This window comes from Lepisosteus oculatus, chromosome 4 (assembly GCF_040954835.1).
Source record: "Lepisosteus oculatus isolate fLepOcu1 chromosome 4, fLepOcu1.hap2, whole genome shotgun sequence".
Lineage (NCBI taxonomy): Eukaryota > Metazoa > Chordata > Actinopteri > Semionotiformes > Lepisosteidae > Lepisosteus > Lepisosteus oculatus.
Genome location: NC_090699.1, coordinates 17,904,011 through 17,920,907, shown reverse-complemented (window position 1 = coordinate 17,920,907; position 16,897 = coordinate 17,904,011). Strand labels below are relative to the sequence as shown.

Here is a 16,897-nt window from a genome sequence, read left to right as displayed (position 1 = left end):
CCTCTAAGGAAAAGTGGGCTGCTGCTGTAAGTGTTGATGGATCACGAGGTGGTGCTCTTCCATGTGTGCACCAGCATGGTGAGCTGGTACAGTACATTGTGTTGCAAGAGGCACTGTCCTCTGCACGAGACAAACTGAGGTCCCAGCTGCTTGTTCATTTAAGATCACATGGCATTTTAAGAGTAGGGATGTTAATAACCCCACAGTGTCCTGCCTAAATTCCACTCTTGTACAATCAAGCCACCGTGAAGTTCCCCCCCTTAATTCAACTGGGGAAGTAATTGCTCACTCCTCCCCCTGATCTGCTGGTGCAGAACCCATGTGGGTGCTGTACTTCTGGGGTGGGTATAACAGCGCTGAAGGAGGGTAACTGATTACGTCACAGAAGATGATGTCACCTCCTTGGAACCTGGGTAGTGCCGAGGTTTCCCATGGCAGGAGGCCCGGCCCTGACCTCTCTGCCCTTGTGGAAGATGTGCCGCACGGCCCTGGTGCCGGAGGTGCCCCTTGCGAGAAGCCACGCTCAAGCCCCGAGGGGCAGAGCTGTGCTGGTCACACGAGGAACGAGGCACAGCTGAGGCGCCCCCGTCCTGGACCTCTCCATGGGGGGACTCCAGCACTAGTCCTGGCAGTGCCCACAGGTTCTCAGTCCTGTAAACACCAACGCTGTCAAGGCAACTTTACTCTTGGTGCCATTCTGGTTTATCCTGCCACAGACATGGCTTCCTCCCTGCCTCCAGCAGGAGCTGCTGTTACAAAGCAATCCACACAGCTCCACTCACGCCAGGTGGTCACCAGCCAGTGACATCGCAAGCCCCAGTCGGAGCAGGAGAATGAGTCAGCATTTCAGTCTGAGAGGCTGGAGGCCTGCAGCAAAAACCCCAGTGACTTCAGTCATCTTTAATCCTGTGGCACCCAGAACACCATTCTACACCTTCGTGCAGCAATCGTCCCTTCACCCCAAGTATCAGCAGATAGTAGATTCAAGACCTTAACAATAAGTCCAGAACTGTTTCAGTAACCAGACCTAACCTTCCATGGATAAACAACCCTCTACTATTCCTGTAGAGCTGACAGCACAGGGTCAGTGCCACAGAGAGCCGTAGCTGGAGTCAGGGTAGGATTTCAGGGGCTCGGTATGTGAAGACTTGGCACATGTGGGGATTCTCCATGCAAGGATGGGAACACATAGCAAAGGTCAAAGCCCATAGATCAACGCCCTAAAAATATCATTACATTCAGTGTCCGGCACCAGGACCGTTCAGACTGCATCGTTTCCAGTTGGCTTTTCACAGCAGCATGTGGCGAGTGCTGTCTGACAGAACAGGCTGAAGGTAAGGAAGACCTGAAGAGAGTCATTTTTAAATTAAAATAAGGGGAAAGACACAAAAGTAGTTTAGTTACTCCCATCTTAAAATTCTGACTTTTTAACACTAGAGTTGAAAAACAAATTGTGATTTTAAATCAGATTAAAGACTTATTTAGATTTAAAATATTTCTTGTACTTCATCTTGCTGTAATCGCAAAACATTTTAGTCACGTAGTGTGAACCTGAATTGTGGTTTTACTCTTGTATTTTCACTTTTGTGAACATTAAAGCCCTTTTGCCATTTCCAATGGCCCTTCTTAATTTTCCTAAGCTTCTTTCACCTTGAAATGTCTCTGGTGACGTTATTGTTCATTGTAGCATAGTTATTCATAGTAGGTACAGTTGTTTAAGTCTAAAATACAGCCAAGCAATGCCTGAAAAAAAATTCAATGAAAATTAAGATCACGGGTAAAACTAATGAATATGAACTATTGTAGTTTGTTAATAAAAGGCAGTTATTTAGGTCCAGTACCCTGAGGATGTGCACTATTTACAACATGGAAACAAGATTATAAAAACTTATAATGTAACGTTTCTTTATTAGCCCTGTACAATTTCTTGCATTAGGAATTCGTCTTTTCTCCATAGAGACACAGACACACAGACAGGGAGAGAAGCTTGGGGTCAGAGTGCAGGGTCGACCATTGTACGGCGCCCCTGGAGCAGTTGGGGTTAAGGGCCTTGCTCAGGGGCCCAACGGAGTAGGATTCCTCCGCCAGCCACGGGATTTGAACCGGCAACCTTCCAGTCACAGGCGCAGATCCTGAGCCACAGAGCCACCGCTCCGCCCCGTAAGTTTCCAAGACACTGACTTGTCTTGGAAAGCAGGACCAATGCCTTACTAAATGTTGCCTGCATGGTCTCCCAAAAGTTATTTTGTTAAAAAGGTTTTAATATGAACTCTCCCTTCTAGGTAAGGCTTAAAGAAGAGAAGGAAAAGAAGGGGAGAGAGCAGAGCAGAGCCCTGGGCCTCTGTAGAGAAATGGCTTCGCACGGCTCGCGGGCTCAGAAAAAGAACGCGTACGCTGCCGTCCAGGTGGACCCCGAGAGCGACTACGCCACCCCCGGAGCCTTCGAGCTGGAGAGGCTGTTCTGGCACGGCTCCGCGGCGTACACGCACGTCAACGAGGTGTGGCCCGGCGTCTACATCGGGGACGAGTAAGTGGAGAGCCCGGGTAAGGCGAGAAGCACCACTCCGATCCCATCTTGACTGAGGAGGATTAAAACCCCGAGGACGGCAGGAGGAATCTCTTGGCCGCGGCTCACTACCGTTCCCAGTAAAAGCGGAGGGAGATAGAGACACTGCCACAACCTCTTTTGGACAAAGGAGTGTGTTTCTCCCTAGAGTGCGAGCATGCCTCCTCCTGCCAGGCAGCAGGCAGCCCATCTGCGCCACACTTACTGAGGAGTAATAACACCCAGCTTACCCAGACTGCCTAGCAGCGAGCAACAGCGATCACGGGGAGTCTTGGGAAGGGGCTCTTCCACGAGATAGACCACAGGGCTAGGAAGTGGAGCCCCACTGCCATTCTTTTTTCAGTTCAGGAGATCCCAAGCCCTCTCCCAGTTTTTCTTAAAACGCTCCATCAGGACCTGCTCGTGCTTCAGCTTCTTCAAGGGTGCCGAGGGGTATTGGTGTGGTTCCCCTGTCAAGTCCCACTCCCACTATGGTCCTGGATGCTGAGCTTTGAGCTTGGTCTTTCAGGCTCGGACACATTCCTCAGCTTTTCAATGTGCATCTCACTCATTTAGAAACATTTTCAATAAAGGTGAAACAATCATTTGCCCAACCCTGGATAATTCAATAAGAATTTCCCAAGCTTTAGGTAATTCTTATGCTAAAAGATTCCAACTCACCCTTATGTGCTTTTTCTTCCCTATGCAAAACGTCTTTTCACGCTGTTTGATCTTAAGAATGTCTTCAGGAATAGCATGGAGTAGTTGGAAGTAGGAATGGAATATTAGGCAGTTTCTAACACTACAAAGCCTTGGCTAGATCCCGAGTTTCATTTCACTGCTTTTTAACTCAGCGCGATGAAAGGCATGAAACCGTACCTTAAGAATGGCTGCCAAATCCATTCCTATTCATTACAGAGTTTGGTAATGAAATTAAACTCCGTTGGAAACTATTTTTGGTGATCAACCAAGTGTCAGTATAAAGAGGTTGTGTTACGTTTTTCAGCACAAAGTTAATGTCGAGGCAGAAGATGAGGCATTGAACAGGTGTGTGGATATTCCCTGCAGGAAGACGGCCCTGGACAGGTACACCTTGGAGAAGATGGGCATGACGCACATCCTGAATGCGGCCGCCGGCAAGTGGAACATCAGCACAGGACCCGAGTATTACAGCGACATGAACATCGAATACTACGGCGTCGAAGCCGATGACCTTCCGAGTTTCAACCTCAGCGAATTCTTCTACCCCGCAGCCAAGTTCATCGACGGCGCTCTTAGCAGACCTGAAAGTAAGACAGAAATAAGAATATGATTATCTTTCCACGTCTGGAAATGCAGCCGTGTGGAATGCAGATGCAATGAAGGTAAACATGGCTAGGGATGATGAAGACCTGCTTTTTGCACAGAGGTAATGACATTTCCATAGCTGGGCAGCTCAGCATTTTCTTACCTGCTTGATCGTGAAGGATTGTTATTCAAACTGGGATTTCATTTCCAGTTTAACCGCGTCGGAAATCGAAATAGCGGGAGCAACAGAGCTGTGCCAACACACACCCACATGTAAGCCTGCCTTGTCCTTCTCTTCCAGACAAGCTCTTGGTGCACTGTGTCATGGGGAGAAGTCGCTCAGCCACGCTCTTCCTGGCCTACCTGATGATCTACAAGAACATGACCATTGTGGACGCCGTTAATCACGTCATCGAGCACAGGTGCATTTTGCCCAACCGTGGGTTTTTGAAACAGCTCAGGCAGCTCGACATCGATCTCCAGCTTCAGAGGAAAAAATTAAAAGAAGGCGCAGCCTTGAACGGAGAAAACGATGAGCAAGGAAAATGACAACTTCATTTTCCATCATTTTTACAGAAGGGTGTCTATTTTTATGGGCTTTATACTCTGAAAACAAAGACCGGAAGGAAGTATGCATAGATAATGGCAAAAAAAGTATGGCCAGAATTGGATTAAATGCTTCTTATCCAATTATGTCTCGTGAAAAAGTTTTAGAACATTTTCAAGCAGCTCCCAGGAGAATGGTCACAGGCTGAAGGGATGAATGTGTTGGCAGCACCAATCTAGACTGCTGGAACATCACGTAACCAAAATGCTGTCGTGCACAAACTACTACGTGCTTGACGTGCTTGATGGCTGTGCAATTGCAATTCACGATTACGATGATTTTGTGCACTTTTACTTGTGAATGAAGATTCCAAACTGTCAAAGCAATGCAGAAACGTTCATAATGTTTCTTCAGAAAGAAGCCAGATTACAAATAAGGGCAGTCCAATAATGGCTCATCATAATTTATTTTATGCTAAAATGTACAGCATTTTTTAAGTGACTGACTAAAAAGATAACTCATAAATACAAGACTGTCATTCTTTTCTATTTTTGTACACATATCCATGTCCCCTCTCATCCCTAACCAGTCACTCTGTACAGGTACAAAGGCTACAAAAAAGCAATATAAACAGACAAATACAATTTTGCTTTTTACATGCGATCTGTTAGCTTAGTTTGGTCTATTCACAGGCTACTGCTCTACGCTTTTTTGTAAAATATAAATCCAACATTTTATAAAGATACAAAAAAATCTACAGATGGAATGAAAATGTAAGTTTAAAGGCATTTTCATAAAATAGCAACTTTGGACTAAATTTATGTTTTTATTTTTTAATTCCTCCACATTTCTGGACTTTGTTCTTGGAAATGCTTTAGAATTGTATGGGTACAAACACTGAGATATGCTTCATTATGTAGACAGTAATCAGTTTGCATTATAAAACAGAAAAGCTGCCTCCTTCAAGGAAATTTGTTACAAAAGGTACTCAATTATACACAATTAGCAATAAAACCTTTCAAACTGAACAACTGAAACGAGACTAAGTTTACAATTTTTTTACAGTATTAGAATTAACAAAAATATAGTTTAATCTTCCTCCCCTTGCAGGGAAACCTAATCAAGGCCATAAGTTTTGAAAATGGCTTGCTATTAAGCACAACACTTGTACAGTACTACTTAATGCACTGTCACTAACAAAGACATCATAGCATGCTAAGTGTCACCTTACAAAAAATAAAACAAATTTACAATAATTTAAATATATAAAGGCATAAGTATGGAACATAAACTAAACTTCAGTACTGCTGGACAGGTACACTTAAAAGGCTCCAACATCCAAACATTACATTTGTAGCAGAGGCACATTAAATGGCTCCAACATACAGGCTGCAACCCCACTGCAGTGTGAAGCCTCCCTTCACTACAGCTCTGCATCGCAGGCTGCACTCATTTAAAAGGATAAGAACGCAAAATCCCAAAAGTAAATCTTCATTTATTTTCTTTTACGACATGACGTAAGGCTTCCCATTTAAAAAAAACAAAACAAAAACCAGAACAAAGCTCTGAATTAGGCCATCAAAAAAAACAAAAAAAAAAACAAAAGGTTGCATTCATTCATACCAAGTGCTGGTTTTCTAAAACGGACAAAATTTGAAAAAAGAAAACGGGGCTCCAGGCATAGCTGTGCATTACAAGAGGGATATGCACTTCGAACTCGCGAGGAATGCCACCCGATTAACGTCTCATGAAAGGGCCGTTCAGAGACTGCTTGGACATGCTCGTATTCATGTAGCCATGGTGGCCCGCCGGGCTGTACATCATGTTGCTGTGCGGCGGGCCCTGCATGGGCTGCTGGGAGTATGGCTGTGTTCCCATCATTCCCATCTGCATAGAGTACTGGGGGGACTGGTTCATGTACGCGTGGTTGCCATGGTAGCTGCTGTTCATCATCGGCTGGGTCATTCGGTAGCCATTCATTGCATTGAGGGGATTCATGTTCATGGAGTTCACATTGTAAGCGGGGGCAGGCATGAGATTCACGCCCATGTTCATCCGCGGCACGGCGATCGTCCTGGTGGGCGCCTGCATGGCCACGGACTGCGGAGCCCGCCCGTACATCTGCTGCTGGTGGTGGGGCAGCGGGGCCGACTTCGACCGCATCGCGAGGTGGCTCTTGCCGGGCATCTGCGTCTGCAGCCTCTGGGAGGGCGGGATCCCGATGTTGGGGGCCGCCATGTTGCGCTGCAGGAGAGGAGGGGGCAGGTTCATCGGCGGGGGCGTCAGGTTGGGCGGGGGCGTCATCGTGGACTGTGCCTGGGGTCCCCCCGGCACTTGGTGAGGAGACTGGGATAAAGACACCAGGCCCGTGCTGCTGAGCGGCGAAGACAGGGACACGCTGTTTGCATAGGACGTGACCGAAGCCGAATGATTGTAAGGCAAGGGATGGTCCATGAGGGTGTTGGTTAACTGCTGGAGCTTCGCTAGGCTGAACGTCGCCGATGGCTGCGAATAATGCCCGCCTCCGTAGTCACCCTGGCTCATCCTTTCGTATATCCCGAGATTCGGGTTGCCGGATTCCGGGATGTCGGCCAGCTGCATGGGCGATGCGAAGTTGGTGGCCATGCCGCACGGCGGCAGCTGCTGCTGGCTGTTGCTAGGGGGTCTCTCGACCACACACCCCTGGGGGGATTTGACGCTGCAGTTCTGCGGAGAGTTAATACTGTTTTGAATCATGCTGCAGCTACCATTAATGCTGGCCATCTGCTGCGTCACGGCACAGCTGCTCTGCGAGAGGCTGCTGGAAGAGATGTTGCTGTACGAGCAGCTATTCTGGGACGAGTTATTTCCACAAATGCTTCCACCCAATGTGGAATCGTAGCTGCTAGGGTTTTCGTAGTTTTCTGTTGTGCTCTCAATACTGCCAAGATCGCTAAATCCACTGTCTACAACCTGCTGTGAATGGTCGGAGACGGAAGGGACATCCATCATTGGACTAGTTTCCATGTTCTGTAAAGACGGCACTGAAATAGCACTCTGATCAGGGCTGATCTGTGTGTAGCTGTTCTCCAAAACGGAAACGGCTGGGCTGTTCACAGAGCGAACAGACTGACTGGGGTGAGAATGGATCGATGACATGGGACTGCTGTGATCTGACTGCGGACAGTCATCAATCGTGGTCATCTGAGGACTTTGGTCAGCATGGGCATAGCTTTGTAAGCTCCTGCAGGCTTCTTGCGTTTCCACACAATCCTGGAAACTGTTCTCCTGCTCGTTTTCCTGGGTGAGGGACTGCACTGCCTGCACTGTTTCAGAGTCAATTTCTGCACAAACTGTGTGATCCTCCTTTATCACAGGGCTGAAGGAATCACCTTCCTTGTGGTCCAGGTCATTGTGATTTTCGTCATCCGACTCGGAATCTGGCAGGTGATCTGAGTCAGCCTCGTTTTCCTGGATCTTGCCGTCTAGTTCAGCAGGAAGATCTGCGCTACAGTTCACAGCTTGGTCACTGTGGTTTTCTGCTTCACCATTCGAAGCATTCGCATCTAAAAAAGTTTCTTGAAACTCGACCTGCACTTTCAACGTCTCCGCGCTGCTCTCCTCCTTTTCCAGCTCAGTGGAATCTACATGGCCATCATCTTCATCATCTGCATCGTGATCCTCATTATGCACAGGCTCCTCCTCTTCGTCGTCATCTTCCTCATGCTCTTCCGCACGCTCAGGGCACTGCTGCTCCTCAACTGGGTTTTCACTTTCCTCGTGGTCGTCGTCCGCGTGGTCAGGGTCTTCATGGCCTTCGTCGTGGCTGTAGGCGTCTTCTGGAGAGCCCAGCTTATCGAAAAAGTCTTCCTGCTTCTTCGGGAGCAGCTCTTCGGGACTCTGCGACTCGGCGAGCAGCTTCTCGAGGTCTGTGTCCAGTGGCTCCATCTCTTTGCAGGGCTCGCTCTCCTCCTCTGTTATGGGGGGAGTCTTATCCTGGGCTTCCTTGGTTTCTTCTGCCAGAATCTGGTGGTCCCCCTCCATTGGGGTTTCTGGGGGCGTGTAGAGGTTCAGCTTGAACCCCATCTTTCTCTCCTTCTTCAGTCTCCACTTGGGGGGCCCACGCTTCACCCCTTTCGGCCAGCCCTTCTTACGCTTCACGGGCTGAGGACTGTCTTCCTTTTGCACCAGCCCTCTAGAGCCTACAAAGAAAGAGACGGGTCAGCAAACCTAGTGTTTTCTCATATGAGAAGGACACATTTTTCTCTTCCTAGCCTGCTTGGCCAAACAGAGCTTGCACGTGAGAAAGACCTATCTACTACATGAAAACTTATGTGAAGTGGCGCCTCTGCAGGAACGAGGGCTGTGCCGTCATGCATTGCCATCCAGTGCACCATTCCTGTACAATAATGACTTGTAATGAAGTGTAGGAGACAGATGTTGGATATATTTAAAACACACTGCTATATCCTGATTCACCTTTGAGATGTCTTCATTTGCAGGTACCACAAATATTTACTTAAGATTTCAGCACAGATATTTTCATGTCTGGCTTTAAAAACTTAGATCTATTTGCCAAAAGAAACAGGTAAAACTGATTTAAGTCAGACTGATTCGACACTTCTCCCAAGGACCGGGGTTGTGGATCCTGGTGTAACGCGATAAAGAAAGAGCACCCACGGCGACAGTGGCGATTTGAACGTCACCTTTCATCTTCTCCTCTCCAGGATCCGTTCTGTATCCATGGTCGTCGCTCTCCTCAGCTTTCCCACCCCTCTGCCAGCTGCTGCGGCGGCGCAGGGCCGCCTTCCTCACAGGCTGCTCCTCGGCCACCTCGCAGGTGGGCTCCAGGAGGGGCATGGGCCGCTCCTCGTCCGAGTTCTCGAAGGGCTCGTCCAGGACCTCCGTGGTCTCAGAGATGGTCTCCGTGGTGACGCTGCCGTTGACCCTGCGGCGCTTTCGCCCTCTCTTCCTCTTGGGGACAGGGGCCCTCTGAAACCAGAAACACAAACCACAGTCAGGGTGAGCCTTGCGCCTGCAGCCCCATAACCACGTGACGGTTTTCTGACCAAAGCCACAACCGCATGTGGCTTGAGAGCCAGAAAAGAACTGCTCTCTTCTAGGCCTTCAAAAAAAAAAACTTTAAAAACTAACACTAAATAAAGCAAATGACAATTGAGCAAAACTGCATGAGGGAGGGCGGACGTTCGATAAGGAAAGAATCAGACTCCTTCTCTAACAGAAGATGGCATTTAAATCTGTGAAGCCGAATTTACAAATTGCTGCATATCTGATCTCCAAATTCCACATTAAAAAACACTGATGATTCGATTTAATAAAAGAGTGAGAACTAGCAGCGATATTCTTTTTCATCACAAGAGGGCAGGGCAGCACCACACAATCACTTCATCCATTTGCTTGAACCACATTTCCATCTGCTCAGAGCTGCCAGCACTGTGACATTTCTGAAGAAACCGCTACACGGCGGTTTAGAGAGAACCGCAGCAGAAATCTACCTGTCTAAAGATCTCAGGGCCTTACCAGATCCACAGCAGCACACAAACTTGAAACACGTATGCGACTACTGCTTGGTTGGCGTGAAAAATCCCATCTTAACATGACGCGCAATGAGTTTGATGGCACCAAAGCCATGGTTTTCAAATGGGAGCTGATTAAACACGGCCTTGCCTTAATAGGGGCTTGCACGTGCCGTCTCTTAATAGGGACCGTTTTCACTCCATAAAAAAAAACTTAATATCACCATGAGACCATGTAAGAGGTGACAAATGAGATGAGGTGATTTGACTAACCTGTTTGGTCACTAGTGGACTTACCAAGCTTCTCAAACAGACATTTCTTAAAATAAGCAATGGTTGCAGCTTTAACACAAATGTGTAGCTGGTATCAGATTCCCACAACAGTAACTTGGCATTTATAAGTCGCTCTTACTTTAATAAAATTGAAATAACATGAAGTCTAACTTAAGCAAGAGTATTTTGATTATGTTTCCAATATAGTTTTCTATTCTGACTGCACAATATTCAGTCTGAAAAAACAGCCCGTCACAGCCTCATAGATTTCACAGAAATCAATGCTGAAATCACATTTGGATGCAGAATTCCGTGACAGCCCTAGAAAATCACTAACTTTCGACACAAAAAAACAGAACAGTGACCAGCAATCAGCATCTGCTTGGCTCCGGGAGAAGAAAATGAACATTTTCTAAAGATTTCAAAGTTTAAAATGATTGTTTTCTGAAGCAGAATATTCAATTTCTCTAAGCTGCAAAAGCTGCGACAAATCTGGAGGTTTCAACATGAGTTCCACAGGTGTGGTGTAATAAAAGTACCGCAAAAGCATTTGTATTTAAATGTATAGCAAAACAATTGGTATTGCACTATTAACTTTGTGATATACATGTACAAATTACTCCTATATGAAGTAAGTAATTTTAACTTTAAACATCAACTGGTATATTACAGTCCACTTTAGTGAAACTTTAAAATTACTGTAACAGGATTTTACGATGTTTCAAAAATATTTCCATAATGTCAATCACGTGGAAAGACCTTGATGTGCACTGACATACTGAAACAATGAAGTGTGAAAGATTAAAACCACAAATGAATATGAAAACTCCACAGATAAATGCTTAGACCCTATCAGAGACCTTGTTTTCTCAAACACTTTTTATACTCAGGAGTTTCTATGCGAATTGTGCAGCATTAGGTTCTGGGAAGCCTACTGGCCAGTTTCAGATGATACTCAGCCTGGTGTCTTCCACCTGCTCTCTAACATACCGTACCCAGATCTCAACTATTGTCCATTTTCTAGCACCTAGACTCACTCCTGCTCCAGGAGAGTCAGTCACAGGGGTCACACACAGTTTCATTCCATCTGAGCTCCCACAGATTTAACTGGATCAATATATAGATTTGGTTAATCTGGATTACCACTTAGCGCTCGCGATTGTAAGTCTTTATCTATTGAGGATGTGAAGTTCCACCTAATGCCTGCAGAGCCGTGGCCTGGTGACACCAGGAGCTGGACTGCTATTCCAGTGAAGGAGAGGACTTGTAAAAGGCACAGTCTGCCTCTGTACAGAAAAGATGCAGACGAGTTCACCGTGGGCAATGCAAATTTCAGATGCCATGAAACAAAACATTCACCAACAAACGGGTAACAGAAACATGTCTGTTAAAAAAAGCTAATTCTAGAAAGAAAATTCTAGAACATTTAAGCTAACCAGTTCCAGTTTTGGATACGTTAGTATAGTAGTTTAAAGTATAAGGTGTATCGTATGGATATACAGTCCTGCTTTGAAACATTATGGTGGACTCGGTAAAGCAACCAATCCTGCGTCTCTGAAGGCGATTTCTCTGGCGATTCTACCCCAGGCCCCTGGGCACGTTTCTGCTCACCTTCCTCTTAAAGCCAAGCACGCTGTGTGCTTTTGTCAGTATGGGAGGCGCAGCATCGCCGCCCTCGTCCTCGTCCTCCTCGTCTTCCTCCTCGCTGCCTTCTTCGGTCTCCGGCGCCGGCCACTCGGAGGCGGCGGAGGGCCTGCCAGGAGGCTGGCGGCCTGGAGCCCGGCCCGGGACCTTGGCGGCCTGCTGCCTGCCGGTGTGCGCGACGGCGTAGGCTTCCTTCTCCTCCTTCTCCCAGCAACTAGCCCGTTCCATGAGGCGCTCAGCCTGAAGGAAAAAAAAAGGCAGAAGCTCAGCATTTACATTATCAAGCCCATGGAAATTGGATTAATCTAGCTCAACTTTCATCCCCCCCCATAATCACTAAAGGCCTGTTAAACTGGGAGATTGCACCATGATGAGCTGTTGGTCTCGCAGTACGAGTTGTGATAAGCAACCACAGCAGATTACATTTCATGGAATATTTACAACTATTAATAATGTAGTGAATGTATTCAAGCCGTTTTGCACTGCATTACATGGATACTGACACTGAGCATTTTAGCCTGCTCGGGACGCGGTTTGATCTTGCCCTTATTTCCGGGAGACTCTACTGGTCTTTTTAAGACGTTCACAAATCTTTGGAAGGGAGAAAAGAAGTTACAAACTTTTGGAAGGTCTACATGTCGGTTACCAAACTTTTCACAAAGCAATAAAATTCCACTGCCGATATCCAGATGCATCCCTGGCTTCGATATTAGTCGAAAAAGTATAAGGACTTTCTCCGTGGGTCTCAACGAAGCTGAATGGATTAATGTTCTTCAGAGACAAAGGTTTTGGCTTTGTACATTACTTTAATACTGCGATTAGCTGTTCTCAGATACAAGATCAGAAATCGCTTTGTTGGTTATTTTTCAGTCCTAAAGTACACAGAAGCCACTCCTATTAAGACAAGGCCCACTGTTGTATAATAAGGATGGGACATAAAAATGCACACAGTTAGCTTGTCCAAAATAAGGGCCCAGACGCGACACATTGCCAACAGGACACAAACGCAGGGGCTATGCACGGGCAACATGCATTTTAACTCCCCCCCGATGTCGTTCCCAGCACGAACTGGTCCTCGCGCCACCCCCTCACACGCTTTATCACACGCTGAAGCGGGAAGCCCTACCACCCGTGCAGAGCCGCCGTGGGGTTTCCGAGCACGCGCCCCAGCCGAAAAAAAACACCTCCCTTAAAGGGCGCCTCAGCTGACCGCCCACCGCACCGCGCATTCGTTTTCTACCCGAGGAAGGCCGCGGAGCCTCGGGGGCGGGGAACGTACTTCCATTTCCGCTTCCCGTTCCTCCTCGGAGACGGCAGCGCTGGGAGGCACGACGGGCGTCCACCGCAGGCATTCCGGATCCACTTCGTTCAGCCGGGGTCTGGCCCGCAGCCTCTCCACGTGATTCTGGATCACCTTCTCCCTTCGGACAATTACGAACCTTCACGGAAGGGGGGGGGGGGGGGAGGCCATTTTAAAACATTCTGGAGGGCACGGGTTCTTCTTCCACTGTTTCCTCCACTGCCGCAGAAGCTGATGTTTAAAGGGAAGGAGTTGGCGGTTTGGGCACAGTACTGATACAGACTGTGGTTCCGGATTCAGACCCTGCCTGTTCCCACACAGAGAAGGGGGGTGGGGGGGCTGACTGGGCAGGATGCCTCAGAGAGAGACACTGCTGCCTCTCTCCTCTGCCACCCCAGTGAGGAACAAGCTGATCAGCCTACACCCTGGCTTGTTTCACAAAACAGCCGGATGAGGTCCTGGGATCAGTTAACTACTAACTGAAGAGCTCCCCCTTGGTTGTCATCTCTAATGTTCCTCAGACTATAAAAATCAGCCGATCTGGGATATTCGCTGTATCATGCACCCGCATAAAAGAACAAGATGCTTCCAGTAACACACTCGAGTGGATGTTGGAGCCTTTTCAAACAAATACAAAATAGAAAGTCATTTAACCCTCAACCTACACACAACAAAGTCACAGTCAACAAAAGGCGCAAGGCACGCTTTCTTTTTTCTTTACCCAATACTGGGGGAAAAAAAAAAGTTCTCTGCCTGCTATATAATTTGAAAAAAGTGGATGTTTGGAAAAGCACTTTGGGTTTCTAAGAAAGCTGCTGTGTTTTGGCAGTAATCAGAAGTCGAGGAGGAGAGTGGCACTAGAGCTCAGTAACTCCACTGGAGTTCTTGGAACAGCAAAATAATTTTAGACCGCACTGGAGGGGAGGATTAAAAAAAGATGAACGAAAGCAAACATAGTAACCATTCATGGCTCTCATCAGTTGCAAACACCGTGACGTATTCTTCCCATTCTAAAAACACAGGGTCTCTCACCTGCCGTCCTGCTGGTCGATCATATTGAGGTGCTGCAGGGTTGTTGCGATGTCGTGGGGACACATCCCCGTCGCTCTGCTTACTCCTTTGATGCTGATCCGGGCGTGCCGGTGGTGGTACAGGTACTCCAATATGACGCTCTTCCAGTAAGCCAGATATGACAAGCGGCCCAGGTCTGACAGGGGCTTCTCCGGAGACCCCGCCTGTCCTTCTTGCCGAGAGAGCAAGTAACCTACAGAAATGTGCGCGCACACACACAAAAAAAAATAATTTTGCAAGGTGGCCATTATACAGCTGATTTTCATTCAAAGCACCTTATATTTGAGCTCACTCATACAGCTGGGCATTTTGCTGGAGAAATTCAGGTGAGGTACCTCGCTCAGGGGTACAACAGCAATAGCTTCTCATGTTGGATTTGGACACGCAACCTTCCAGCTACAAGCCCAGAATCCCAGACACTTCACTTAGAACGTTCCTGTGAGCCCTTTAACTTGACGGTGACCATGAGGTGTGAGGCTCTGAACCTCATGGTGTGCCGAAACGCCAGTCGCAGGCCGTGTGCCGTCTTATCCCTCATCGCTCAGAGCTGCTTCAACAGAAATCCCAAATTTTCACAGCCCAGTGAAAGGTACTTGAACAGCTGGCACTTAAGGAAAACGAATCGAAGAACTGCTCAACAGCTAAAATTAAAAAAAACTAAAAGGGGGGATAAATTCTAAACACACCTGTAGGTTTAACAAATGTGAAATATAAAACAGCCGTTAAACATTCACTACAACAGACCTCACCCACATAAACTGCTCTGCATGCTTGTATCAAGCAGCACTAGAAGAGCTTACACAGTCCAGCTGTCCAGCCCAGACCTTAGGACAGTAGGATTTGCTGGCTGGAGAAGGAAATCTGCATTTTGCCAGTCATTTTGTAAGACTATCCTCTGCATTTCACAATCTGTTTTAATCTCTTATTTAGACAGACACTATTTAAGATTGAGACTATACAAACCATTTACTTTAAAGCTGGCTTCCTTCCACAGAGGAAAAAGTATCCTTGGTTTTTTTTGTTTGTCTTATAAACATACATTTTTATTGTTCTTTATTTGTATTCCTTGGTTTTAAATTGCATTTTTAGTAGCTATTAGTGGTTTTGGTGCACTTGTGCAAGTTGCCAGGAAGGATTTCTTAAAAGCAGATTATGTCACTGCCTTGTGAGTCAGAGTGAAGGTTTTGCCACAGGCATTTTTATGTGCCTGCAAGGTTTCAGGATGAAAAATAACCAGAAGGAGGTTGAATTTACTGCTTAAGGGCTCCTCTCTTCTATAAAAAAAACCCACTTGCACCAGACAAGGAAAGGATATTTATACAAGTGGATTTCTCTAAATTCTCAGACAGATTACACAGAAATTAACAAGACACCCATTCAGGCAAGGGTACCCCCTATATAAAAGAACCTTTACTGTTCTAAAGACTGTTGTTTACACCCCTGCACCCTAAAGCAAGTGCAGTTTTATTATTTTAATTACAGTTTAGTGGCTTCCACAGTGAAATGACTGTAACACTAAACTGTTCTTTAGATACAAATGCATATGAAAGAGGCAAGAAAATTGATATAATCCCTGAAGTCGACTGCCGTTAGCTAGCCCCCAGTTTTCAATAGAAGAGTTCTCAAACCTTGGGGCTCAATAGCACTCAATGCTCCTAATCCCTTTCTTTGTTATTTCCCCTCTCTCAATATCCAGGATCCCCTGCACTATCTGAGTGGCTCTCACAGCACAGGAGAAAATCAAATGCCTCATTAAAGAGCTCCAAATACACACATCCCAGATCCCTCCACCCTCCTTGGGGGAAAAAAAAAAAAACCTCCCAAAGTGAACCAGAGAGCTGCAGCTAACCGAGACTGGCCAGCCGCTCGGACACGGCGCGTTTCCCAAGCGGACAGGGAGGTCCCATCAGCCTGCGGGCGCTTGAGGGTTTCACAGCTCGCAGACAACTGGCTCACTGGGGCACCGCAACGGCACAGCACTTGCCTCCAGACTGAATTCTGAAAGACCTCCTCGCTCGAACGGAAGAGCTCGAGATGCACAAACTCATCCAGGAAAAAAAAAAACTTCCAAGCTATGCAGACATTCTACACAAAACCCGAGGAGTTGAAACACTAATGTATGCATCGCTGAAAACGCATGAAAAAAAATCAATAGCATGAACAGGACGGTGATGGCTAAAGTCTGCATCAGAAATATCAAGCTAAGTGCAGTTTATCATGGTTTTAAATACATTAAGGAAACTTACTGAAATCGATAAGAAACCTGCCGAATCCTTGCCTTTGGTATTGAGGCATAATCATTATGCAGGAGACATTGTACTTCTGCTGGCAAAGCTTTTCCTGAGGGAAGGAGAAACAGATCAAGTTAGTCAAAGCACTGCAGAAACGGGCACTGTCCTTGTCAGCAACCACACGCGCACACTCTCACAGCCACTGTGACACAAGGCCCTGACGAGACAATTCTACCACCTCTCTTCAGACCCTCTAGAACAAGGACATGCAGACAGTGCTACAGAAGGTTACGTGCACATTTCAGAGCGCTTTCAGAAAAGCTGTACACAAATGCCATTGTCATCCGCACCTTTTTATTTCCTTCATTTTCATCCAGCCCTCCCCCCCCCACCCCCCAAAAAACAATGCGTTATTCATTATCTGAAAGGAAAAAAAAAAGGAATGTTTTCTTCCGCTGCGCTAAACAAACTACTAAAGCCAAA

At 46.8% G+C, this 16,897-nt stretch overlaps 2 protein-coding genes across 4 annotated transcripts in view; one reads left to right on the top strand and one right to left on the bottom strand.

Moving 5' to 3' along the window:
* Positions 1-1,234: 1,234 nt before the first annotated feature.
* Positions 1,235-4,909, top strand: dusp29 (dual specificity phosphatase 29). The gene is made up of 5 exons (XM_069188880.1): positions 1,235-1,334; positions 1,960-2,160; positions 2,283-2,527; positions 3,614-3,834; positions 4,134-4,909. The coding sequence occupies exons 3-5, from the start codon at positions 2,352-2,354 to the stop codon at positions 4,379-4,381; spliced, it is 645 nt and encodes a 214-aa protein (XP_069044981.1). The 5' UTR covers positions 1,235-1,334; positions 1,960-2,160; positions 2,283-2,351; the 3' UTR covers positions 4,382-4,909.
* The window catches only part of kat6b (K(lysine) acetyltransferase 6B), a 42,943-nt gene continuing 30,862 nt past the window's right edge, over positions 4,817-16,897 (bottom strand). For all 3 annotated transcript variants that reach the window (XM_069188876.1, XM_069188878.1, XM_069188877.1), the window contains exons 12-17: positions 16,430-16,523; positions 14,145-14,376; positions 13,092-13,251; positions 11,780-12,052; positions 9,065-9,350; positions 4,817-8,560 (exon numbers count right to left, since the gene is read on the bottom strand). In XM_069188876.1, the coding sequence (XP_069044977.1) occupies positions 6,117-8,560; positions 9,065-9,350; positions 11,780-12,052; positions 13,092-13,251; positions 14,145-14,376; positions 16,430-16,523 (3,489 nt within the window). In that variant the 3' untranslated portion in view covers positions 4,817-6,116. The remainder of the gene's footprint in view (positions 8,561-9,064; positions 9,351-11,779; positions 12,053-13,091; positions 13,252-14,144; positions 14,377-16,429; positions 16,524-16,897) is intronic.